Here is a 27,678-nt window from a genome sequence, read left to right as displayed (position 1 = left end):
CATTATTTTACTATATACATTTACTATATACATATACATATACATTTACTATATATATATACATATACTATATACATATACATTATTTACTATAATTTTATTCACTTGGATTAAAAAGGTAAGCTTAACACAGATAGCACAAAGTCAATGTAAAAGTAAAAAAATATACTTACTATGAAATCGTCATAAAACAGAGTGTGATTGACTTGCAAATGTCTTATTAAACTGCCACTGAAACTGTTTGGATTCTCATTAGGTATTAAACGGCAAAGTGGACAGAACTAGAAATAAACAAGACCAAGAGTTCAAGAAAGAATTTAAAATAATTATCAGTGTCAGAATTAAAAAATTAAATAACCATCAACAAAGTGAATTTTAATTTTATGACTCTATTGACCATACCTCAGTATGATGTTTTAAAATTGCACACATTAAAGCAAGCAAAATTAAACAAATAAAATTGCATTTGTTCTTCATACACATTTCTTGTATATCAACAGTATAGCTATTTGTTTCCTCTTTATCAATTGATTATTTAAACAATATTACAGTTAGTAGATATATACTGTAATTTACTTAGTTGCCTAGCTCTTGAAATACTTAAGTTTTTTTGGTATGTGAATATTTTTATTATAAATGATATTATCTGTAGTGTTTATCTTTGAGGGAGGGTTATTTTCTTAGGATAAGTAACCAGAAATGGAGATTAGTAAGTCAAAGTTTATGAACATTTACGGTTCATAATATCTATTGCTCTAAAGTTTTGTATTGCCACCAACAATATAGATTATAGCACACCAGCATCAGTTATTAATATTTACACATATTTTCCTAATTCAATAGCCATTGACGGGTCTTTAAAAAAAATTTCATTTTGAAATATTTATAAACACAAGAAATTGCAAAAATAATGCAGAGAAGTCCCATGTCCCAACCCAGCTTTTATGTAACATCTTACATAACTGTGATAGTATCAAAACCAGGAAACTGGCAATTCACTGGGCAACAGATCTTACTTAGGTCTCACCAATTTTTGCATGAATTCATTTTTTGGGGGTGTGTGTAGTTCTATGAAATTTTATCACATGTATAAATTCATATAACCTGAACAGAATCAAGATACAGAGCTATTCTTTCATTACAAAGGAACTGTCTTATACTACCCCTTTCCTTCCTCTTTCTCCCTAAGCCTGGCATCCACTGATCTGTTCTCCACCTCTATAAATTTCACCATTTAGAGGATGTTCTATAAATAGAACTATACAGTATTTAATCTTTTGAGAGTGGCATTTTTCAATGAGCATAATAACCTTGAGATTCATCCAAGTCGTTGCATGCATCAATAGTTCCTTCCTTTTTACTGCTAGCAGTATTCCACGGTGTGGATGTACCACAGTTTATCCATTTACTTTCTGAAGGACAATTTGTTGTTTACAGTTTTTGGCTGCTACAAATAAAACTGCAATGAACATCCGTGTACAGATATTTGCATAAACATGTTTTCATTTCTCTAGGACAAATTTCCAGGAGTGTGATTGCTGGTCATATGGTGAGTTTTATGGTTAACTTTGTAAAAAACTGCCAAACTATTTTCCAGAGTGGCTATACAATTTTACATTCCCACCGCAATGTGTGAATTATCCAGTTTTTCCTCATTGTTGTCAGCACTTGGTACTGTCAATATTTTTTTATTTTAGTTATTTGGATAGGTGTATAGTAGTATCTCATCATGGTTTTAATTTGCACTTCCCTAGTGGTTAATATAAACGATTATTTTAACATATACTACTTTATTACATTTTAAGCTAGGGTTTTTTTAATTCAATTTTTTCATGTACTCATTTTTAAAACTATGAGACGCAGAATCATGACTGAGTGTTAAGTATGTGGTAGGTATTAAATTAGGTGGTATTCTCATTTGATCCTCACAACAACCCAGGGAATTATTATCCTTATTTTGTTGATGAACCCAATTTCAGGGTGGAAAAAATTAGCTTAATTGTACACCACTATGAGAACTGGAATCTAGGCTGCTAATAGACAATCCAATGTTCTTTTCCTACTATAATAGTGTCTTAATTTATCAGCTTGGATGATGCTTTAAAATTTAAATTTAAATGAGGTCTTTATGTAATTCTTTTCTTTCTTATATTTTATGGGGGTCCCAGTTTCAATATGCTCAATTTCTGTAAATAAGGTCTATTTCTGAATTGTACTCTGCTCCATTCTTTGTCCTATTTTTAATAAAATTACTATTTTAATTTAAATTAGTATTGCTTTATAATCATTAATGACTTTCTAAGGCTCTAGCTATCTTAGTTAAACAGCAATACTGGCTGTTCCAAGATAGCACTTAATTTACCCTGGGACTCCTGTGCAGTAATGAGAACAGAGCTGAGACCAAGAAATATTTCAACAGAAAAGCAACATTAATTTTTTGTGGCATGGGAGAAGGAACACTAGTTATAGAAATGTGTTCAGTCAACACTTATTATTGTGCCTCTACTACGTGGTAGGCTCGTGGAATATGGAATCCAGTATGACAGGGTTGTGTTGCATGGCCTTTGCAGTCAGAGCACCCAGGGTTCAAATCCTAGCACCAGCTTTTACCAGCTGTCAGCACTTAAGTCCCCTCTACTGTGAAATGGAGATACCACCCTCTACCTGGTAGAATAGTTATGTCTAGAGATAATGTCCTTAAAGTGCCAGGTATATATTAGGCATTTAACAAATGCCATATACTTTCTACTATTTGATCCCTGTCCTTGAGGAGCTGGGGTTCCCTGAATGAAGAAACTACATGTATCCTGTTCATCCTTGCATTCCCAGTACCTGGAAAATAGTTTCCAATTTCATCCCAGCCTCTCACGGACTTAAACTTGGCAAGGAATTAATCTTAACCTCTAAAAATAAGAACTATCTCTGTTCTGTAGGGCTGTTGGTAGATTTAAAATACCATGTCATTTAACATAATGAAGCTCAGTCATTATATTAGCTTGGCACAAATAATAAATGGCTACTATTATTATCACTGAAGCAGATACTTTCCATACAGCACAGCAAGTTCTATATTCAAGCTATGAACAGACGACTGTTCAAGACCTGAAAAGGGAATCATTAGTTTTGCCTAGGAAATCAGGAAAGGATTCAGCTGAGTTGCTGGTAACTGAAATGAGTCTTGAAGAATGAGCCAGTCACGTCCAGAATGAGCCAGTCACGTCCGGGGAGGAGCATCACAGGCAGAGGAGTCAATGCGGAAAAAGGCAGGGGAATTCTACAAAGAAAGTAAAATTCTTCTACTCACATCTGCTCATGTAATAGAGTAACTGGGCTAGTTAGGGACAGAGGAAGAATGAGGGGTACTAAGTTGATATACAGAATCAAATGAGAGCCCCCTTTCAACTATATACCTCTCCTTCTTTCTTCAATTCTGATACAACCACCTTCTCTCCCCAGGGGGATTCTCAGCCACCCTCAGGAATCACTGTTAACTAACAGGAAAGTAAGAATGACTCAGTTTAGCATCACATCCTTTGGGTGTGCTGGGACAGAGAAAAGGTTGAGAACTGCCAATGTAAGGGCTTCTGAGAATCCATAAAATGTACGCAAATCTGCATAGGAACATATGACCTTTGATCATTAGTGTCCTGGATGTGAGCGTCTAATGGAGGTACATCAGGACATGATTCCCCAAACCCATCACACCAAATAACAAAGGTACAGAATGGATTTGATGCTGCTCCATGGAGCTAAGCCCTTCTGGCCTCATCCCAGTCTTTCTGAACTGATCCTTACTGGGTTCCTCAAAAGGACACCCTTCCCTTATCCCATTAAGAATAAGGGTAATATAGCTGAAAGAACACAATTAACGGGGATAGGCGACCTTCCAGTTCACCAAATCTTGATTTCCACCCCTCGTTGTGAATGTGGTATATTTTATACTGTAAAAGTTGAATTCCGTTTCTAAAGTCCATGCATGACTGATTTAATAAAGAATAGAAAAATTGGATGGGAGAATTTTATTTTTTTCTGGTACCCTCTTGTTAGGTTCTAAAAGCACAGATGCCATGCAACATTGTATTTTACAGTCGAGTGGTTTCAGTCGCCAAGTACTGTCTATCTATGTCACTAATAGCAATGACCTTTAATGAGCATATTCTGTCAAGAATTCCACCTGAATTCCAAAGATGGATTCTAAGAGTACAAGTATAAAAGAGTTGGAAGACAGTGCAGTTATGTTATAATACAAATATTTCAAGATGCAAAAGATCTAATCCTTTGGAATTTCTATGACAAGGGACATTCAGCTCTATCTGTGGTTTAGATGAAACTCTACAGCAACTCAGCCGATTATAGGACATTTTCTTTGTGATGGCAAATGGCATTTGGGGGTTAGAAATGAAAGATTGAATCCAACACCAAAAGAAAAGAGAACTTGGCAGCGCTGCTGGGAGCAGGACGAAGAGGAAGGTGGATGAGAAGACTGGAGGTTAGAAAGGTAGATCCTGCACCTTTTAGGAAGCTTGGATTTTATTTTGCATCTGATATAAAGCCAACTGAAGGATCTTAAAAATTAAAAAAAAAAAAAAAAGAAAGAAAAGAAAAGAGATATGCACTGAAAATAATTACAGGCAAATATGTAGCCAGAATCAAAGTACCAGAATGCATACCTAATTTAGTAGGAGTTTGAAAGCAAATCTAATGAAGATCTTTCTCCCTTCCAAAACATTTATGCACATACACCCTCACTGCCCAGTGAAGTCGCAGATATTCTAAATGCCCATGGAAATAAACTGTTGTGGAGACGAATGGCTCAGGCTGGAGACACCACAATTTATGTTCCAAACAATAGAAGTCCCATCCCTTCCCTTCAGAAATGCATCTTTGGAGCAAGCCTTCAGAAAATAAAGAACTACTAGAACTTTTGAATCTGAGTGGATGGAATTATGGTGGTGTTTTTTTTTTTTTAATATCCTGTTTTTTTCATATCACTACATCCTACTCTGTGCTAGGTTCTCTGCCAAGAACTGGACATGGAGTGTTGAACAAAGGAGTGAATGAAGTTCAGTGACTTTGTGAGTCTAACAATTTAGAGGGAGAGACAGACATGAAATGAATACACAATTACAAACTGTGGTGAACAAGAAACAAAGAGGAGAGAAAAGCAAGAGCTGAAATTAATTGGGGTGTCTAAGAGGGCTTCCCCAGGAAGTGAGATTTAAGCTGAGCTCTAAAAGATAAATAAGAGTCAACCAGTGAAAGAAAGGGCACTCTGGGCAGAGAGAATAGCCAGAAAGTACAGTTCTTGCTAAAATGTTTTCCCTTTACAAGATAAAAATACCAAATTTCTCTCAAGTGGTCTCATAAATCAATCTGAAGCATGCTGTTTGTGTCATTTGCCTCCTTTGAGTCTTAACATTCCACAGATATAATTTTTCAAAAAAAATTAAACACAGCAGAATAAAATTACTGTATGACAAAAAGGAGCTCTTGGCTTTTATGGTGCATATGAAAAAAGTCAAAATCCCCGATGTTCTTAACCTACCACCCAGGTTTGAGCAACTCAGAAAGAGAAGATTATTGCCTTGATCTCTGAATTATCTAATTATTTCTGGAAGGCAGAATCATTTCCCCAAGTTTCTAACTGCCATGAAACTTCTTATACCAGGTAAGTCAGATGTCATCACATCTTATCTGTAGGCAAAACCAGCAATCAAGTCGTTTAAAGCAACATTTCCTTGCTAACTTCCACACCAATCCAAAATCAGCCTTGGACTTTACCCTCCTTCTACCAGACTTAACCCAGCACTTCTACCAGGGTGTTTCCCCTACGTGACTGACCCCATTGGGGATCCCTAAGCACGTGAACCTCTGCCATGCTACAGTATCCACCTCCAGCCTTTTCATAACCACAGCATACATCTGACTTCTAGTGGCTTTAGGTCCTTCAGAGTGACGTGTGTCTTGAATTTTTACTCAAGAGGGAAACACTAACAGGAAACTTAAAGGTCTTCTGTTCCAGTGACCATTTGTAGACGGCCTGAGTGAATTATAGGACCCTGGATCTTCTGAATAATCTGCTCCTGCCTCAAGGTTGTGACAACACCCCACCCCTGTCTTATAAAATGTTACCACTTGAGCTCCCCTACCCCTCCCAGTTTGTGTTCCCCGACTGTGAGAATACATCGCTTCCTCTGAGAAATCCCCTCTAGCCTTGATTTTACATATAGTTGCAAAAGTGGTACTAACCCACCATTGTCATCACTGCCCTCTTTTATTTACGGGTTGAACACCATGTGACAGTGCTTCCTTTATATGCCTGATTCATTTACTGCTACCCTGCTATCCCTATTTTACAAAGGAAACAGAGGCACAGAAGTTAATGGGATTTGCACCAAAGCTTTTCTCCTCCAAAGCTTAGGCTTTTAACTACTAAAGTCCATGGGCAATCTGATCGCACCATTCCAGCTTTATTTCTCTCCTTAGGATGGTTTTCTTCAATGACCTAATCACAGAAGACCTAGCCTCCTTGGACTCCCTTCAACCCGACGGCCAAACTGAGCAGCAAGCACATGGACTGGATTTCTGCTGGAGCAGGTACATAGTACCAATGGCTGTACCAGTATGTGGTCTGCTGTAGATTGCTGCTATGATGCAGCAGCCCATGGTCCAGAGTGTCTGGTGTTCCTCCAGCCAGAGCAGCACCCTGGGCAGTACTGGTCAGCGCTCAGGCTCTATCAATAATACCTTCTTCATAGCAATTGCTAGGAGGAGACAAAGACACACTTAGAACTCAGTAAATGGTAGCCATTATTATGCCATCCCAATGCTTGCTTCTAACTTCCTCTAGCTCCCCAGGGACCTATCATAAAACAACCCCTTAGCCCAATTCCTCCCACAGAGCAACTAGAGCAGGAAAAGGCCATAACAATCACCCCTGCACCCCCACCATGTCTCAAGTTCCTAGCTAGCCATTTCAAGAACCAAACCCATAAGCCATTAGGATCAATAATAAATACCTTTGATTGCATTGTGTGGCTTTTCTCGTGAACTTGCTAGTGGAACATAGGGGTTCACCATGCTGACCCTGGAGCTAGACTACTATGTTCAAATTGTGGCTTACCAGCTGTGTGACCTTATAAGACTTCCTTAACCTCTCTGAGCCTCAGTTTATCATTTGTAAAATAGGGATAATAATCACACCTATCTCAGTATTGTTGTGAGGACAGTTTGTATCAATCTATCTATCTACCCTGATTCCCCGAAAATAAGACCTAGCTGGACAATCAGCTCTAATGCGTCTTTTGGAGCAAAAATTAACATAAGACCTGGTATTATATATTATATTATATTATATTATATTATATTATATTATATTATACCCAGTCTTATATTATAGTAAAATAAGACCGGGTCTTATATTAATTTTTGCTCCAAAAGACACATTAGAGTTGATTGTCTGGCTAGGTCTTATTTTCGGGGAAGCACGGTATCTGTCTGTCTGTCTATCTATCTATCTATCTCTGTATCTATCTAACTAATATATTTCAATCTCATCCATTTTCCAAAAATGATTTTATGGGGGAAAATAAAACAATACCTAAAATCCAAATTAAAAAAAAAACACCAAAACTCATATATATAAAAACAACACATACACACATTTGTGTGTACACACACACACATGCACATATACATACAAATATACGTATATAATATACTCTTATAACTAACCTAAAATTCAAAATAATCTTCAAGATATAATTTTTTATCTGTTAAACCTGGGTAATTTTTAAATAAGTATATAAGATCTTAGACAGGTTAATATGAAAGTGGTTTATTCATAAATTGTTGAAAATATAAATTGACTCAAACTTTTTGGAATGTGTTTTATAAGTGTATTTCAAGAATTATTAAAAAGTTTGCCCTCATGGTCCCAGAAATATCAATGTAAGAAATTTCCTCCTAGGAAACAATCCAATAAAAGGAGAAGTTTAAATGTACAATAATATAAATTCAAATTGTAAAAACTAGCACTTAATTCAAGTGCTCAAAAATAGTAAAATGGCTAAGTAAATGATGATGTATCCATCACCCTGGTTGACCTCACAACTACACAGAAATAAAAATTATAAAAGCCATATCGCAAAGTAGAACTAAAATGTCAGGTTGAAAAGAAAAAGAGCAGCATTCACTATGGATCTAAGAAACGATGAGTAATATATATATTTAATGTACAGGTATATGGATAAATATCCAAACTAAGAAATAAAATAATATATTGATTAATGAAAATGAATGACTTTCTACTTTTAATTTCTAGTGTATTTTCACGACAACTCTATTTGCATTATTAAAAAATGTTTTTAACTTAGGATGTGATCACAGTTAGTATACAAAGGTAAATCTTAACTGTGCATTTTGGATCTTCTTAGTTGATTATAACCATGATTATCTGTAAGAGATAATGTTGTCTAATTTCATAAGTGAATGAGTGATTGCACATTAGTAATTCTTACCTTTTCAATTCAACACTTTCATATATTGTTAATGTCAGAATTATCATAACCTTGACATAAATTATCCTTTATATCTATAAATAGAAGCTATCAGATGGATTTTCTAATGTATATTGAACTTAGACATTGCAGAAATATACATAGGGTGCCCAAAAAATGTATACACATTTTTAAGAAAGGAAAACACACATTAAAATTGTAATATTCAATATATATCGATAACAAAAGATGAATACAAGTCGCGTCTGACTTCTGCAATTACAAGAGGTGCTCAAAGTGGTTATCATCAACATCCAGACACTTCTGATTACGGCGAACTACTGCTTGAGCAACACTGACCAAAGTGTCCACTTGTATATATTTTTTTGGCACCCCCAGTACAGTAACAAAAATCCTTACCACAAGTCTCCTTTCTGATCTGTGATGAGTAATACAATGATCCAGCAAGCTGTCTTCATCCAGTTCCCTCTGACAAAATGGACATACACACCTGGAAATGCACAGAATACAAATATTACAAAAATTGTTGGCAATTAGACAGTAGTCATTTACCTAGAGGTAAAAAATAGAATGTAGGTTGATCTAGTTTCCAGTCCTCATTTTTTCTGATTTGATTTGATTTTTCCTATCTTGATCATGGTCTTGGTACCTAAATTTTTTCTCACGAGAAATGTGAATGCGTATCATCATGGGGACAGGGGTAGAGAAATAATTATGGTACAACACTTGAAGCACTTTATTCTCTTTGGAAGAGAAGTGCAATCTGAGTACATGTTAGCTGAGAAACTGAGGATCAGTCCACCCAGCTGTCCCTGGGTTACTTTTCCTGTCACTTTTATATCCTCCCTTTCCTAATTTTGATTTGCATGTTGTTTGGTCTCCAAATCTACTGGCATATACAGCTACGAGTGTCAACTCCCATAATTAGCATCCACTGAAGAATGAAAAATGACCTACAACTACCCTGTTAAAGCCTTACACTTAAAAGAATTTGTCCTTTGTATCTGAGCTGTCCAATATGGTAACCATTAGCCGTATGTGTCTGTTGGGTACTTGAAATACAGCTAGTCCAAGCTGAGAGATGCTGAAGTGTAAAATACCCACTGAATTTCAAAAAAGGCTTACTATAAAAAATGTAAATGATCTCAATAATTTTTATATTGATTACATGGTCAAATGATAATATTTTGGCTATATTTGGTTAAATAAAATACATCAAAAATTGATTTTGCTCGTTTCCTTTGATTTACTCTTTTAGTATGACTACTAGAAAATTTAAAATTACATATGTCTTCTGCATTCTATTTCTATTGAACAGTGGTGCCTTAAATTCTTAGGGACAATAGGGAGGATTGGAATTTTTTGCTCACGTTCTATAATATTATAGATATAGCTTTCTGTTCCCCAAGACTTGTACTGTAGACAAGCTCCCTGCATAAGAAATTTAAAAATTTGAATCATGTAGTAAGTTCTTCTATAAAGCAAAGATGCCTATCTTAAATGCAAATATTAATCTATCCTACAAGATTGATTAATCACCAACCCTTCTCATTTTCTGTTATTTTAATTCTTTATTATTTAATTTTAACTAGCAGAAGAAATTAGGATTTAAATTAGTTTTCATATATTTTAAATTTCTCATGAAGCCTACCAACCTTGCAATCAAACCCACACACTTTCTCAACCCACTTGCTATCCTTCCTTCCTCCTGGTCCTTGTGGCTAATCTAACAGAATTCATACTCTGCCTAGAGCTAAAATACTCATTTAACATTTATAATGCCATGGTATAAATCTAATCCTAAAAATCACACACATTTGTAAAACAATCTCTAGCAAAACAAAGGGAATGGGGTGATCATTTAGACTTCTGGGTTAAGAAATTTAAGCAATAGTTTTAATGTATTTTCTTAAAATAAGCAGAACTAACATTTTCCTTCGAGAGAGAAAGAAATCATACTCCTACTGAATACCACTATTGGATAACTGAGTTTATAAGCAGATTTAATGGTTTCAAAGCTATCAGCCTACACAAAAGAATACAAATCATTTCTGTATTTCTTTAGTAGAGACAGACTACAAACTTTGTAATTATTCTGGCCATCAGGATAATAATGACCCAGATTTCTTTTCTTTTTTTTTTAAAGAAAAAAAATAGTTAATGATCAATATCCTCAATTATACCGACTAGCCAGCTTCATCCTTCCTCCAGTCCCATATAAAATTACCTATCAAAAAGGTATAGAATTCAGGATGCCTGCTTCAGGCCTGTACTTCCTTGTTAGAACATATACCAAGGTGTTGCTCCCTACCTTCTAAGGAGAAACCAGCAAAATCAGAGGGAATGAGTTGGGGAACTGAGCAGTGGTGATGGAAAAAATAAAGATGAATAGCCTCTTAAGCATGATCGACTTCAGGAATCTATTAGTCGGAAAACAGAACCTAGCAGAAATGAATGGTTCTGCATTCTATTTTTGGATCTTCCTTAATATAAACTTGTCTGAGGACGTTTCCCTAATTTCTCCAGTGTTCGGATGGTTCCCCTCATGCAAAGTTTTTAAAGTAGGGAGAGCAAAATTCGTTAATTATCATTGCTATTAACAAATGATTACCAATAACAGGTATTATGGTTAAGAGCCTAAGCATAATTCCACGCATATTTTCACACAAAAAAATGTTAAACTTTCCAGCCCATTAAACTCTTTATAGACACATCAAATTCAGCACTAAACTATACTGTATCGAAACAAACCTTGTTGCTGTCTCCCCAAGTTCTTGCAGTGGTCCATACTTATCTATGTACTTCTGACAAGTTCTTATATGTGCCCTCATTTCGCTGAGGCAAACCTATATAAAAGCAAATTCAAAATAAACTCACTGTTGAAAAGGGGCTTAATAAAGCTTATGTGATCCAGCTTTATTACTTTCATTATTTCAAACAAGGTCATGGTGTGGGGTCAGTTGATTTTAAAGGGAGGCATTCAGGACAACAGTACAACAAAGTTAAGGCATTATTAACAATAATACTATTTTTAAACTTCTCTAATATTTTGAAAGCCAAAGGATGAGTTCTTGAATTTTGTTCTTCTAGAAGGCATGTTTTTTTAAGGTAGAAAGGCGTGTATTAACTTAAATTTACTTTTTGGGGATGCTGTTACCTAAATCAGTGACGGAAAGAGGGAAGTGGAAAAGAAAAAGGAGAGAGGAAAAAGACAGAAAAAAGGAGGAAAGGGAGAAAAAGTAAAACAAAGAGACAGAAAGAAAGGAAAACAAAGAGAATAATAAGTGGATGGATTTTAGAAATGTCCATAGTAAGTAAAAAGAAACCCTGTGCCTGAGGGAAAGATATAAATACCATGGTTTTATAATATATCTAGTAGTATCACATGAATTCACAATACATAGTATACTTAATGGCCCCATTAAGGACACACATAAAAGACAGCTCTTACAGTCCATTTTTTATCAAGGCCGAATAAAGAACCCTTGTTCCTCCACATATACATTCAGAGATCCTAACCATGAGGCATCTGTTGCTAAATAACACATATCCTACTCAATGTTTCATTAGACCTCTGATAAGATCTTGTGCTAAAGGAAGCTTTTACAGCTGTGGTAAGGTGGCGGACCCACCCTGCTTCATTTTGCCCACGCTGCGGAAGTTCAACCTCAAGCACGAAATCTACCATACCAAGGAAACGGTTAGAACCGCTTAACAAAAAGACCACAAATAAAAGCCAGTGGAAAAGTAAAAGCAAATCCTTGCTTTACAAATATCCATCTAAAAGATGTAAAACCTAGAACTGATCTAGGTAGCGGTCTTAACACAGATTGTTAAACAACCTTTAACACCCAACTTTGCACATTAGTGTGCTCTCTCATCTCTTGACCGCTTTTGTCAAAAGGATTTTTCTTCCTCTTTGTATTCCTTGATCAACAAAGAGAAGCATTCCTCGCATAAATTAGCAATTTGGGGACTATGGATGGCAAATGAATTGATAAATTCATTTTCTCATAAAATACTTTTGTCTACTCTAGAGACAAAATTATGTGAGACATTGTAAGAGATGACAGAAGAACCATAAGCCACTGTGCTTGCTCTAACGGTACCTGTAATCTAATGGAGGAAAAAAATAAAAGGTATGAAGACCAGCAGACAGAAAAATGTTGATATTGGGGACTGGAATATGAAGGCCAAGCTTCATGGAACGGAGATCTGTTCTAGACTCTGAGGACTAAGTAGAGTCTAACATGGGTAGAGAAGGAACAGCAGAGCAGAATTCCTGGCAAGAGTAATACCATAAAATGGAAGAGATACATACAAGAAATACCTCAAAGGAAAATGCAAACTAGTTGTGAATACTCAGAAATGGGATGATTCCTGCTGAGGATGACTGAGAGCATGTTCTTGTTTCTGATAGACACCAAAGGTGTGATAAAGAACTGGATGATGAAATAATATACCGAGTTAGATTTTGTGCATGTTAAATTTTATATGATGACAAAAATATCAAAGTAAAAATAAGCAATAATCTATTATAATGAATGTAAAAAACGATTGATTTTGAGCATCTCCTATGTTGCAGACCATGATAAAGCCACATGTGTTGTTGTTTTTTATTTACCTTTAAAACCATCCTGTGACACAAACACTATCTTTTTCCTCATTTTCCAAAGAGGTAAAGAAAAACTTATATTAATAACTTGCCCCAAATCACAAAGAATGAGTGAGAGAATCAGTGTTTGATCCCAGGAGGTCTGACTCTAAAGACCATGCATAAATTCTGCAGTCAGGCAGCCACGAATAAATTATTGAGTCTTACATAAATATGTATATTAAAAAAACACACATACATTATGCACTTATTACATGTCAGTCACTTTTCAAAGTGCTGGGTACACAGTTGCCAAAAAAACAGACACTTACCCTCATGGAACTTAAATCTGGTGGGGATATTGACATTAAATTTAAAAAATCATAAAAGCATAATTAGAAATAGTGAGAAGTGCTATAAAGAGAATACAGAGTGCTAAGAGAAAGTATAACAGGCTTTAATTTAAATTAACAATCAAGAAAGGTTCTCCAAACCTTTCTTCAGTACAAAATTTCTCTTTTTATCTCTAGACTGGTATATTTAAATATCCCCCCCTTTAGCAGTTCAAAGTTAACACATCTAAAATTTAATTCTGTGGATTCTTCTCCAAACCTGCTCTCCATGTGAACACCCTCACTTACTTCATGTCAGAGACCTCAGCAGGCATTTTCACACTTCACTGTCACTCACCCCATTACCAGTCAATTACGGATTTCCTTTTATTCTCTTTCCTAAATACACCTTGAAAAATCCTCGTATTTCATACCTAATGCTATCATCCTAGTCCAACTTCCTTACCTGATCCACCCTAATAGCCAAGTAATTGGCCTCACTGATCCTGCTTTTGCCCCCTCCAAATCACTGTCCAGGAACAGGCTAGAGTGATATCTTAAAAATATAAACTTGATCAAAAGCTTAACACTTTTTCTATGACTCACTATTGCATTTCGGATAAAAATCTAGACTCTTTTGCATGGCCTGCAAGACCTCATATGATCTAACCAGGTTAGTACAGTCTCAAAGGATGAAAACCCCAACAACGAAGAAGTGATCAAGAAAGATACATACTGCAAAGTCCAGAGGAACACAGGTGCAGTTATAGCGCAGGATTTGATAATAAAGCCATTCATTGCTGGGCTGCAATAGAGTAGCAGGAATGGAGGCCACATAATAGGGGGACAGGGTAGTCATGGGAAGAGAGGAAATGGAGGTGGTCGATGAAAGCAGATGAAAGCATTTGTATGAAAAATTAGGTGATAATAGAGTCAGGTGACCACTTTCCTGCAGCCTACCCATATGAAATTAGAGACAATAAAGGAAGTCGGGGTAGGATGAAGTCAAAGCCATAGATGAAATGATTAGCTGCAGAACAATTTTCTCAGCAGGTTAAGCTGGTAACCGTAAGAACAGGCAGGGTCACTTACCGGGGTGTCACACTCGGTGCACTTCTGGTACTCTGATTTCATTCTTTTGGCTACATCCGTTGCTGGAACTCCTTCTGAAGGAAGATATGCCCGGCAATAAGGACAGGTCCACTTATTGTTCTTTAGACTGGTAGCGATACAGGAACGGCAGAAACTACCCGAAACAAACCAAGAATACATCATTTTTCCTTAAAAAAGTATAAAGAAGCAACCACTACGTATTCATTTGTACAAACTGTATTTTGTACACCATATTAAAGATCCATTTGCATCCTACACTGGCAAGTCTCAGACCTTCCCAGTAAGCTTCTCTGGGGTCACATGTTCTCATCACATGCACTACGTGCATTTAAACAAAAGAACCCCATGTGGTGAAATAGCATTCCTATAATTGGAGTTAAGATATCGATGGTGTTCTTTCTTTAATCCTATTTTATCTAAAATTTGGGAGGAAAATAGGTCTTTGCTCCGTAGGATTTTGTGGGTTAGATAAGAAAACAGCAGCAAGATGAGGAGGTAAAAATACCCGCTACTTTAGAAGTCTTTATAAAATAAATTTTAAAGTCATCCCTAGATTTGGAAATTTATCTAATAAAAATGACCATTATGAGGAATGTCCTTCAAGTCAAGAAATATATTCTCTGGTTTATTTAAAGATGACCATAATAAAATCTTAACATAATCAACAGAATTCACAGAATATCTTGACCTCTTTATAGGAGCTGGGGAAGGATACGTGCACATAGAAGTAAAAATGAGCATTGAGGTAGGTTATACACATCTGATAGCTCTTAAAGTATCCACGATGTAATGTCTATGTGGGAATATTAACCATGGCAAAAGTTATTCAACTTTTAAAAATTTAAGTATACCCTACATACTGAAAAGTTCATATATCATAGGTACACAGTTCAGTGAAATTTTGCAAACTGAATTCCCAATTATACATCACTGATTCTTAAAAGTACTCTCTTCCACATCTGTTATAAAATTCTTATGAGCACACAGACGATGGATGGCTACGTTGGCATTGCTCTTGAGGCATCTGCTTGATGTTTATGCCTGCCCCACCTCCATTTGCCCCTTTTTCTTGCAATAGCACCCTGATTTTGCTCTGCAGAAACTATCCCTCGCAGATACAATGTGATGGGACCTCAACCAAGGTTCCCATTATCCGCTGCTGAAAGCAAGAGCACCTGAAGTAGGCCAGACTAAGTGAACGCTCTCTCTCTCTCTGGAAGATGAATACTAAACAGAGTGACATAAAGACTGACTCAGCAACAACTTGAGGGGACTGTCCTGCTCTTTACTTAGAATCCCAGATCTGGCCTAGGTTTCTAGCCTTTTTTCCTAGGTATTATTGTTGTTTGGTAATTCTTTCTTCTGACATAATTTCAAACTTGATTCACTGTTTTTGTTTTTTTTTTACAAAATCTTAAAACACCTCCATATATCTTAATTCACTTAACTTCAACAGACCCACAAGAAAGTTCATTATTTCCATTTATACATGAGGAAACTGAGTACTTAGAGGTTAAGTTACTTTCGCAAAGTCACATCTGTAGAAATTGCCTGAACTTGGTTGGCCTTAAGCTGGGGTTTTCTGACCCAAAATTCAGGAATCTTTCTTTCCACCACCACAGCTGGCCCAGTTGGAAAGAGTAGTACTTTTGAAAAGCAAGAGACGCAAGTCTTCTGCTATATTTTACTTCTCTCTGCCTCTCTCTGCCTTAAAAGTGATTAATTTTAAGTTGTAAGGCACAACCTATCCTTGCATTTCTTTGAGTCCCTAAGAACTGGTTCTCAAAGTGTGAGCTTTTAAAGTTATTTATCACAAATGGGCCAAATGCTCAACTCATAAGTAACATATCTACTATAACACCTAAGGTTCTAATATGAATTATATGGTTTACATAGTTTAGGAGCAAGCAGATAACCCTTTGTTTTCTGTTAACCAAAAGTCTTCCCCTTTGTCTCACAACTAATTTGAGTTTTATGCCAATACAAGCAGAAGACTAATATTGGTGCCAAGCCGGTAGCCGGCGTGGGTGTGCATTATCTCATTTAGCCCTCACAGTAATCCTAACCTGCTGCTCTGCTGTCTTCTCACTTGCCTGATGGCAAACTAAGGTTCAGAGAGTGTAACAACCTGACGAGGTCACACAGCCAGAAGACGGTAGTGCTTTTTCTCCTTAGTTTCAGGACAGGCTCAAAGTCTGTAGTCTTTTTAAAGACACTTTAATTCCTCCCAGTGATGAACAGAAGCAGCAACGTTATATCATTGATGTACCTGTATAAACCAGCGGGCTTCACATAGAGTACATTTCTATCGTTTTACAAATGTTTTGCACATGTTTTTGTAACTACAATTGGTAACTGTAACAATGAAAGTGCCTAGTAGATATTCACCAGAAGTAGCACACTTGAGGTATTTTTTAAATCAACTCCCTCACTATAACCCCCCCCATAACCCCCCAGTACATCTGTACAGCGGTGTTACATGTGGCATGAAACTCTCAGATGAGCATTATACACATGTTATTGCATCATGTGAGATATTAGCTGCAAATCTGGTAGTTTAGTCTATTAGCTGTAGTCATTTTAATAAAAGTCAGTATTAAATGGAGAAAACATAGCAAGACCAAGGTGTTCTGGAACAGATTGAAATTACTGATTATAAGTACACAAAAACCACAAGTTTTAAAAGTGCTACTGCGGAAAGGAATTGCATGCTACTGCAGTTCAAATCTTACTTTCTGGGGTACAGAAACAAGGTTAGAGTCTACACAGACTATTCAGGTTTAGGTAATTAATATAGATTATACAATAAGACCCATAGATGAGATAACCTAAAACTTAAATCGCTTAGAAAGCAAACTATAGAAAATGCACATATAATCTGAGCTACTCGTGGTTTTGTAGATGTATAAAAACATCTAGGATAAAGAAAATAAGAACATTTACCTACCTAATTGGAGAAATGAGAAATGGGAAACTGGGAAGAAGGGGTATGTAGTAGAAGGAGGGCATTTTCATTACTGAATTTTAAGTTTGAACCACATGACCATATTAGCTGTACAATAAATTATTATTTTAAGAAGTTAATCACCTACAACCCACTTGGGATAAAGGGCCTGGTAGTTTCTTATAAAACAAAACATATAGACACCCCTTGACCCTACAATACCAAACCCATGTATTTACCTCAAGAGAAATAAAAAATACGTCCATTTGGACAAGAATATTCATAAGGAATGTTTTCATAATAGCCCCAAACAGGAAATAACGCAGGTGTCTATCAACAAGAAAATGAATAAACAAAGCATGGCATAGTCTTACAATGGAATACTACACAGCAACAAAAAAGAACAAATTACCGATACAAGCAACAGCATGAATGAACCTCAAAGACAGATTGAGTGAAAGAAGCCAGACACAACAGAGTATGTCCTGTATAATTCGACTTGAGTTCTTGAATAGGTAAAACTGATCTATGGTAGAAAACAAACAAACAAACAAACAACAATACTGGTTGCCTATGGGGGTAAACAGACAGAATTGCCTAGGAACGGGCAAGGGGGACTATCTAGGGGCAGTGAAAACACTCTATATCTTGATAGGGGTTTGGGCTCAACATTTGTCAAAACTCAGCAAATGTTATACCTAGGATGTATGCATTTCACTATATGTATAATTTATCTTAAGAAAAAACAAATCACAAACAACAATTGAACTCTAGTTAATATTATGCATGAGAAGGGTTAGAGTGTGCTGATATTTGCAACCTACTTTGAAATGCGTCAAAAGTAAGACGGATTGATGGATGGATAGGTATGTGATAAAGTAAGAGATAAAAACAAATACAACAAAATTCACAACTAGAGAATCTAGGTAGTAGATATATAGGTGTTCACTGTACAATTTTTTCAACTTAACTGTATGTTTGAAATTTTTCATAATAAAATGTTAGGGAAAATGAACCACCTTACAACAATTTAAAATTTCTTTACTCCTAAAAAAATTTAGTTAGAAAATTAAGAAGGAAAATGTTTGGAGGATGAGAGACCTGATTTTTAAGAGAATGTGATTTGAAGAGAAAAATATGTTTTTAAAATATTTTTTTTTCAGGGCATCCAAATTCAGTGTGAGGAAAAGATTACATGGCATTTATGATTATTTAAATAAATTTAAAGAGCACCAAACAATTTGAAATATATTAAAAGGCTGAAGAGAGAAAATGCAAAACTTTAAAAAAATTAATTGGAGTGGCTTTTAGCAAGAACAGTTATTCCATGGTTATAATGAAGACTTTATGAGAAAATGCATAAATCTGCACATATCTCCCTAGATCCAACCACATAAGCACACATTCACTGGCAAAATTTTTAGTAATATCTTACTACTGCCTGGCAGTATTTGACAGGCCAGAGATGAAGCTGAGGCAGAGCCTAAGGTCCCTGTTCTCAGAGTTCTCGAATGGGGAGAGAGGAAATAAGCAGGTTAAACAAAGAGATGGACAAATGATAAATGGTTCAAGAAGAATGAAGTAGTTGACAATAAAAATAGTGAGTGGGGCAGAGGAAGCAATTAGATGGGTGGCCCCTTGGCCCCTGAGATGATATTTGAAGGCACCAGTCTTGCAAAGATCTGGGAAGGGTTTTCCAAGCTGAAAATAAAAGGTACAAAGGATAGGGACCAACTTGCTGACATAGTAAAAGCCACGTAATCAGAGATGTGTGGGAAAGTATAAGAGGTGATAAACAATAATGCCATAGCTAAGAGTAATGGGAAGGTATTGGAGGGTTTTAAGTAGGAGGGTGATACGACTTGATTTACATTATACAGATCACCAGTTCCTGTGTCAAGAATGTGTAACGATGTAAGAGCTACAGGGAGGAGCCTGTTTTTAAGTCCGTTGTAAGAATTGGTTCAAAGCAGAATAGTATTATAACTTAGACCAGCAAAGTAGCAGTAGACAGTGCAAGTGGACAGGTTTCGGATTTATTTTGGAAATAGAGGCAAAAGGACTTACAACATACCAAATGACAATAAACATATGCCCCATTATGCTAAGTGAAATAAGTTGAACACAAAAGACTACTTACAGTATGATTCCAAAACTTAGTGACAGAAAGCAGACAGGGTTGCCTGGGTCCAGGGGTTTGGGGAGGGTATTGACTGCACAGGATTCAAGGGTAATGAAACTTTTTAGGGTAATGAAACTGTTCTAGATCTTTTTTTGTGGTGATGGTTATAGGATTGTACACAATTACCAAAATTTATCAACCTGTATATTTTGTGTGAATTGTACTGTGTCACTTCAATAAAGCTGAAAAACACAACAAAACAAACATTCCCCGGACAAGAGGTCAGTAACAACAACACTGCATGGAGAGCATACGCAGCAAAGAAGCATTCAGAATCTCGAAGTCCTCCTTTCTACACAGCTCCAAGCACAGAGTAGCTATTCAGTACATTGAAATAATTAAATCACTTAGGAGGAATCATCCAAAAGAGAATTAGAGTGTTGTGTTCCTCTGGAAGAACCCATGGGATAGAAATGAACATGAACCTAAGGATTCCTAGTTGTATGTCCCCGTCCCCTGCTCCATGAGGAGGTTAAGAATGATGAATCATATGACATGATCAGAATCAGGAGGATTCAGGTGAAAGATAGAAGCTGAAGACAGAACTCAATTGCATTTGTTTTTAAAGACAAGTTCAATGCTTTCAAAAAGTCGTAATGCATTGCTATTGCTTTAAAATCAGATTTCACACATAGGCCTAAATTTCTGGCTTCTCTTGAAAAGCTAATCACCTGCAACCCTGGACTCAATTCCCAATAGCCACAAGGGTTGGTGCCCGTTCCTGTGGCGTACTCACCCTCCACAATCATTTTCATCACTTGCAGCTCACCCCTGTTGAGTTGACAGATCCTTGAAGAACTTAATTGGGAACTAGATAATGACTCTAGAACTCTGAAACCAGCTGGAAACTTAATTACTCCACTCCCATCGGTTATCTTATCAACCCCTTTCTGTTTCCCTAAATTAAGTGATTACGGATAAAACCTTTATAATGAAGAGGTCAGCAAAGTATTGGAGGGAAATGGGGAAGGGGTTGCTGAGGACATTGGGTAAAATTATGTACCCAATCTTAGGAGGTAAAATGAACCCTAAGTATAGTAGATTTAAAGAGGAAAGAGATGCGTTAGAGACTCCATGTGTCCTAGGGCTAGACAGGCAAAATAAGTTACCCAGAAATGGTCCCCAAACGTGGTTTTGGAAGAAGCTATTGGAAACACGTGGCCAGTCTTAACATTTTATTTATATTCTTAACACTAGGCTGCCTCACTCTGGGTATGCTAATATGAAGCTGAAGAAAATCTTGAGCTGGCTCGGTGACAGTGAAAATGGGAACAGAATGAGGACAGTTGCTATTGTTATTCAACGTGGCCAAGAGTCTCAGGCTAAAATATTCTAATATAGGGCAACACACACACACACACACACACACACACACACACACACACACCACTCCCTCTTCACCAATTATGGATCAGCCTGGACAGGTCCCAAGTGCACCTATTCTTAGAACACAGGACCTCCAACCATGGACTGTCCCTCAAGATTTCCTTTGATTTGCTTATGTATTCACTTAGGTTACACTCAAAGTCCATCCTGGGAATCATTCAGCCTCCAAAAATTGACTCTGCATATCTCTATATTCCATTATGTGTTTATTTTAAATTTAACCTCTGAAGGAAATTTTGTATTTCCTTTAACCTAACATCTTAGAGGTGTGCTTCTCCATACTCCTCAAACACTGTTCTCAACTTACTGAATGTTACTGTCCATGAAAAAGGTTCTCGAAGGCGGTGCTTCTCAAACTTTAAAGTGAATATACATCACCCAGGCATCTTGTTAAAATGTAAATTCCAATTCAGTAGACCCGAGGTGGGGCCTGAGATTCTGTAATGCTGCCGGTCCAAGGACCAGTGGCCAGTTTCTAAGGAGAATCTCCGCATAAAATTCAATCTGCTACATTATTTAGGTTCTGTTTGCTAGACTATACATAATTTAATAGATCGCTAATATTCAATTTGACTATGACAACAGTAATGTTGCCAATACAGAGCAGTCCAACCACCAGAAGAGGCAAATTTCAGGTCAGTTGAATTACATCTTTCTGAAATTCTCAGCAATACAGGCACAAATAAGTAATCCTATAAAAGGAATGGAGTCAAAAACTATCATGGGACTCAAACTACATAGCATCAGTTGGCTGGCACTATGGAGTTGTTGTCCCCCTGGAGGGGTGTTCACCAAAGCATTCAAATTGCATTTTGTTTTACAGTCATTCATTAATTCAAACAATATCTAACACCTATAAGTGCCAAACCTTTAAAGAGTGGCAATGTGGAAAGTAGCATTCCTTTATTAGAGCAATGGCTTTCAAGAGTTTTTGGGCCTTGATGGTACAAAAGACTCCACTCATCCCATTTTAAGTGACACTTACCCAAGGACCTTGGTAGAAGAAGGCATTCTATATACATTTGTTTTGGCGTCAGGAGCCATATTTAAACTGCAAAGTTTCATCTGAAGTCAAATCACAGGTCAACTATTATGCCAATGATAATTTGCCATCATATGGGAACTTCCACAAACTCCCACTACCTCAATTCAACTACCAGCATCTGTGAATGAAAGCGCTGATGTGTATTTCTGGGTCAGTTTAAAACTCATTCAGTTGATTCTTAGACTCTACTTAGAGAACCACTAATTTGGTGCAGACTTTACTGCTCATTACTTGACTACAAATGGAACATTTTAATCCATTTACTTGAGAGTGCTTCAGAATTATCCTCAACCGTTTCATTTAAAAAAAAAAAGGCAAAAAAGAAAAAAGGCAAATTCTGTGACATAGAGCCATTTAATTCACTCAGTTCACTGACGATGTGGCTCTTTGTAGCTGATAGTATGCTCCAGTTAGTAAGCTTTCTTAGGTCCATTCTCAACGTCTTAGCCCTTTTTATTTCATTTTATTTTTATTGTTTTTATTAGTTTCAGGTGTACAAAGCAATGTACTAGTTAAGACATTTAAACCCCTCATAAAGTGATAACCCACCCCCAAGCTACTATCCCTCTGACATCTTATATAGCTGTTACAATACCATTGACTGTCTTCCCTAGGTTGTACTCCACATCCTGTGACTATATATACCTATATATTTAGTTATAGTTGACATTCAGTATTCTTCTTCTTCAGCTCTTCAGGTGTATAGCACATTGGTCAGGCATCTACACAGTCTAAGAAGTGATCACCATGATAAGTCCGGTGCCCATCTGGTACCTTACATGATCTTTACAACATTGTTGATTATATTCCCCATACTGTATTATAATCAACTCTTAGCTCTTTTTAGATAACTCCACTGTCTCCAGCTCTGAGCCTTCCCCAAACCCACTCTCCCAGTGCCTCTGGGATATGTCCACTTGGATATCTCAGGATCAGACTAGTGTACTTTCAACAGGTCCAATCACTGAGTTCATTAACTTCCTCCTGAGCTAAACTCTGCCCCCTTTATCTCTGTCACCTGTTTGGGAGTTGTCGTAGACTTCTTTCTCCCCATTATCTACCATATCCAATTGGAAAACACATTTCTTTGACTATTTCTTCTGAATGTAAATCAGATTCCCATTGAGTTTTAGTTAAACAGCTTAATTTATCTACTCCTCTTTCCCCAGCTCATACTACAAGAGAAGGGAAGCCTCACTGGAGTGTATTTTTACAACTGATACGGTGATATGAAATAAAGTCAATCTGAAATGATAAAACTTTAAAATGGAACTTCCTAAAGTCCACCAAAGGAAAAAGAACTAAGCAAAAAGTAAGGCTATCTGAGGCATCTTGGAAATGTCACAGACCTACCTTTCGTGGCCCAGTTGTTGTTGTTGTTGTTGTTTAACCTTTCTTTTATTAGTTTGAGGTGCACAAAACAATGTAATAGTTAGACATTTATCATTTATATCCCTCACACAGTGACAAACCCCCTTTCCCCATCCACTATCCCTCTGACATCGCACACAGCCATTACATTTCCACTGTCTCTATTCCTAATGCTGTACTCTGATTCTTGTAACCATATACATATATATATATATACCTATATATATACATATACAATTTTATATATACATATGTATATGGTTACAAGAAGCAGAGTACATATGTATATATAAAATTGTAGTTGACATTCATTATTGTTCAGCTTCAGCTTCAGCTTCAGGTGTACAGTGCAGTGATCAGGCATCTACACCATCCCTGAGGTGGTCTCCCTAATGAGACAAGTGTCCATCGGATACCCTACAAAATCTTTACATTTATTACATTCCCCAAGCTGACTTTCGTAACCCTGTGGCAATCTTGTGGTTACCGACTGTGCTTTCTAATCCCCTCACCTTCTCCCTTATCCCCACCCCCCTCCCATCTAGCAACCCTCAGGTTTTCCTCTATGTCTCTGACTGTTTCTGATTAGTTCATTCATTTATTCTTTTCTTTAGATTTCACATATAAGTAAGATCATATGGTATTTGTCTTTCTCTGTCTGACTTATTTCACTTAACATAACGTTCTCTAGGTCCGTCCATATTGTTGCGAATGGTAAGATTTCATGCTTCTTTATGGCTGCGTAATACTCCATTGTATAAATGTACCACAGTTTCTTAATCCAGTCGTCTACCGATGGGCATTTCGCTTGTTTCCATGTCTTGGCTATTGTGTATGGTGCTGTAATATCGTGGCCCAGTTTTATTCCAAAGGAAATATAGAGCTAAAAAATACCTGTTCATGGGTTTTTCGCTTTGTGGAATGGCTTTGAAGGAAATAGAAACTATATTTTGAGCCTTCATTATGGGCTACTTTTACACTAAATACTCATAAAAATTCCATTATCCACCCTATTTTACAAATGAAGAAACAGATTCAATGAGATTAAGGAACATCTTGGTCACAGAACTGGTTAGTGGCAGAAATGAATTTCAAATCCCGGGCTTTCTATCAAGCCCAGGGAAGCCCAAGGTTTCTACTGCATCATAATTCAATTTATAAAGTGCTATATACATATTCATTCAAGGTATTGTTGCCATTATTATACTCGTTTGACTTGAAATAGGTTTATACACAGAAATTAGCGTAAATGATCTAGTTCAACAAATTTGAACATTAGCATCTTCAATAAGAGATAATATAGAGAGGCTCATTTGCATGTCTTCATTTTCCAAATTTAAGTTCAATGGAAGACAGAAATTGATTTAGGAAGTACAAATGGTGTTAACAGAGCTCACCACCGCCAGTGCTGAAAGAGCTCTAATTAAACATTTATAAAATGGAAGGGGCCCAAGTAATTTTGCCAAAAGGAGGGATATGGAAATTCTGCCCACAGCCAGAACAATGGACATAGATTTGTCAAAACAAAGAACAGTAAAGTGAAGGAAGGCCACTCGGTCCAGCCCTTGTTGTTAAACTTCATGACTATTTTTCCAGTTGCTGGTTTCCTATTCAGTCTAACAAAGAAAAAGATTAAACAAGATTTAACATTTTGCAAATTTATATTATCCTTTAGCAGAAGCCAAAGCACTGCACACAGTAAGTTAAACCAGGGAAAACAATCTCCAAACATTAACAATCTTCAATATGCAATAGCAAAACTTCCCATTTCAGTTCTACAAAAAGAATCTTCAAGACTTGATGCCTACTGTGCATCTTTGGCCCAACTTGAAAGTTGTAATGCTAATACAGACTAAATTTAAATGAGGTCATTACTGCCTGGAACTAATCAATGTATTTTATACTGTTACACAACATCTTGGCTTCCATATTGGCCTGGCAATGGTCTGCCAGTGAGCTACTTCTGGACAGCTGAGAAACAACATCAGTAAACAGACGGGAGGTAAATTAGTCTTGGGTTTAAAGTACAAAACTGAAACAACAAGTCCTGAATACAGTTACAGAATAATGCCCAAGGCACGCTTTATTTCAACATTGTGTGAATGGCAGATTCTTCTCCCTTGGCTCACTGCTGGGCTTTTCAGTGGTGAAAACGACTTCTCAGGTACTAGGCTACAGGTGTCAAGGACCACCTAAGTAAGTCCTTGAAAAAACATTTTGTGTACTTGCACTTAGAATATGGTTCTATTCCCCCCTCTACAACTCCCCCCACCCCCAGCCAAAAGCACTTACTGCGGTATCCCCCAGGCGCTTCCTCAAGCTATAGGTAGTGAGCCGTCCAAAAAAGACATTAAGTGGGTTTCCGCTCTTTTTCTTTGTAATCTCCCTGACACACTGACACACACACACACACACACACACACACAGTCACACACCCGTGCGTCCATGAAAAGAAAGCTTCTAAGCAAACAAACTCTAAGTAAACAAACACAAATGCGCAGACCCAACTCCTGCCACTACTCGAGAAGGCATTAAGAACGTGCCAATTTTATACAGAGATTTTGTTTTTAAACTCTTCTTAGAAACTAGCATGGTTGTGCGCCAACGGCGAATCTTAAATAGCACGTGATTTTTAAGATAGTTAATTTTATCTAAACTATGTATTGTTTCGGGGAGGCTGTGCGTAAAACAGGTAATCTGCAACCTCTTGTCACTCAGTGGCTGGGTTTTAAACGGCTCCACTCACGGGCTTGGTGCAGCCCCAGACCCCACCCTGACAGGTTGTTGAACTCGAACGACTACGGAAAGTCACTTGGACGTTCCAGTTTAACTAGACGATTTTGGAGGGATCTGGGTGTCTGTGTTGGGAAAGGGAGGGGAAGTTAGGGGTGGAAAGAGTTTGCACAGGTCCTTGTTTGCTCAAGAGGCGAGCCTCGGCGGGCGTTCTGGAACACGTGCACACAGCCACCAAAACAAAACCGACCTGGGGGCGGAGGCAAGACCCTCCGGATTAACCGAGTTCAGCCGGATAACCGCTGTGCGGAAGCCCACTGCTTAGTGCACAGGCAGGTGCTGGTTCTCCTGCCAATTTCAACCTCTTCAGCCAGGTGGCTAGCCCTGGTTCTCTGCGGGTCCCGTGCCAGGGATCCCCATCTCCGGGGCTCCGCACCAAACTTTGGGAGGAGGCAGTTCTAGGGGGACTGCAGCGTCCCCTTGTTGCTGCTTTCTCCCTTAATCCTGTGTCCACCTTCAGGTTGGGCATTTTTTCCCGTGGCTCGCACTCAAAGGGTCCAGATTTCTCCCTGCAGTAGTTTCCCTCAAGCGCTGGTTTCTGAACTCCCCTTCCCAGGCCTTGGGCTCCCCCAACGTCGCCCGCCCTCGGGGATGGGCGCGCAAACCGAGCTCCCCTGGCACTTACACGTGGCCACAGCGGGTCCGGACAGGTTGGTGCAACACCTCAAGGCACACCGAGCAGTCGAAGGACGTGATGGGCAGCTCGGTGTCCCTCCTGCGTTCCAGGGCCCGCGGGGTGGCTGAGGCGGGTGAGGATTTGCCGCTATCGCTGCTTAACACCGAGCCCATCGCTGATCCTCTTACCCAGACAGCTGCCAAGAGCTCAGTGCCTGCTGCCGGGTTGTTTTGTTGTCCTGCGGTGGAGGAAGGAAGTCCCGGCCCAGCTGTGATCGCCGCCTCCCAGCGCGCGCAGCAACCGCAGCCTAGATGCAGCCTCCTCGGTCGCAGCGCCCAACCTCGGCCTAGGGCAGGCCGAGAGCGCGGCAGAGCGTCTGAAATTGCCTTTTGCTCGTTGCCTTGGTTGAGGCGCGGAGGCGGAGGCGGCAGCTGTACGGTTCACGCTGTAAAGTCTCGTAGTCCTACGAGGATTGAAACCTGAAACCTCAACTGCAGAGCAGAGGACCTGGTTGGGCAGTGAACTTTCCAGGCTATCGTGCAATCCTCCTCCCCCACAGTTAAGGAAAGCGCGGGCCTGGTTATACTTTATGGGAATCAGGGCACACCCCCTTGTAAGGTGGTGGTCCTAGCAGTCCTGCACTGTTGTAATCACAATAAGCTACAAAGATGTATGATGATTGAGCATCTCTTAAGACAGTGCTATTCACTACTTCAGTCAGTACCCCATTAATGGAGAGGTAGCGTGGGGTAGTGGAAAGAGCTCTGAAGACCTACATTCGAA

At 37.9% G+C, this 27,678-nt stretch overlaps 1 protein-coding gene across 1 annotated transcript in view; it reads right to left on the bottom strand.

The window, feature by feature from the left end:
- Positions 1 to 27,420, bottom strand: part of RNF125 (ring finger protein 125) — a 33,070-nt gene extending 5,650 nt beyond the window's left edge. The window contains exons 1-5 of the mRNA XM_033087480.1: positions 26,905 to 27,420; positions 14,538 to 14,691; positions 11,271 to 11,365; positions 8,919 to 9,009; positions 174 to 281 (exon numbers count right to left, since the gene is read on the bottom strand). Coding sequence (XP_032943371.1) covers positions 174 to 281; positions 8,919 to 9,009; positions 11,271 to 11,365; positions 14,538 to 14,691; positions 26,905 to 27,068 — 612 coding nt within the window. The 5' untranslated portion in view covers positions 27,069 to 27,420. The remainder of the gene's footprint in view (positions 1 to 173; positions 282 to 8,918; positions 9,010 to 11,270; positions 11,366 to 14,537; positions 14,692 to 26,904) is intronic.
- Positions 27,421 to 27,678: the final 258 nt, after the last annotated feature.

The sequence above is a fragment of the Rhinolophus ferrumequinum genome, chromosome 19, assembly GCF_004115265.2.
Source record: "Rhinolophus ferrumequinum isolate MPI-CBG mRhiFer1 chromosome 19, mRhiFer1_v1.p, whole genome shotgun sequence".
Lineage (NCBI taxonomy): Eukaryota > Metazoa > Chordata > Mammalia > Chiroptera > Rhinolophidae > Rhinolophus > Rhinolophus ferrumequinum.
The sequence above is the reverse complement of the archived record's forward strand: the minus strand, read 5'-3'. Positions and strand labels throughout refer to the sequence as shown.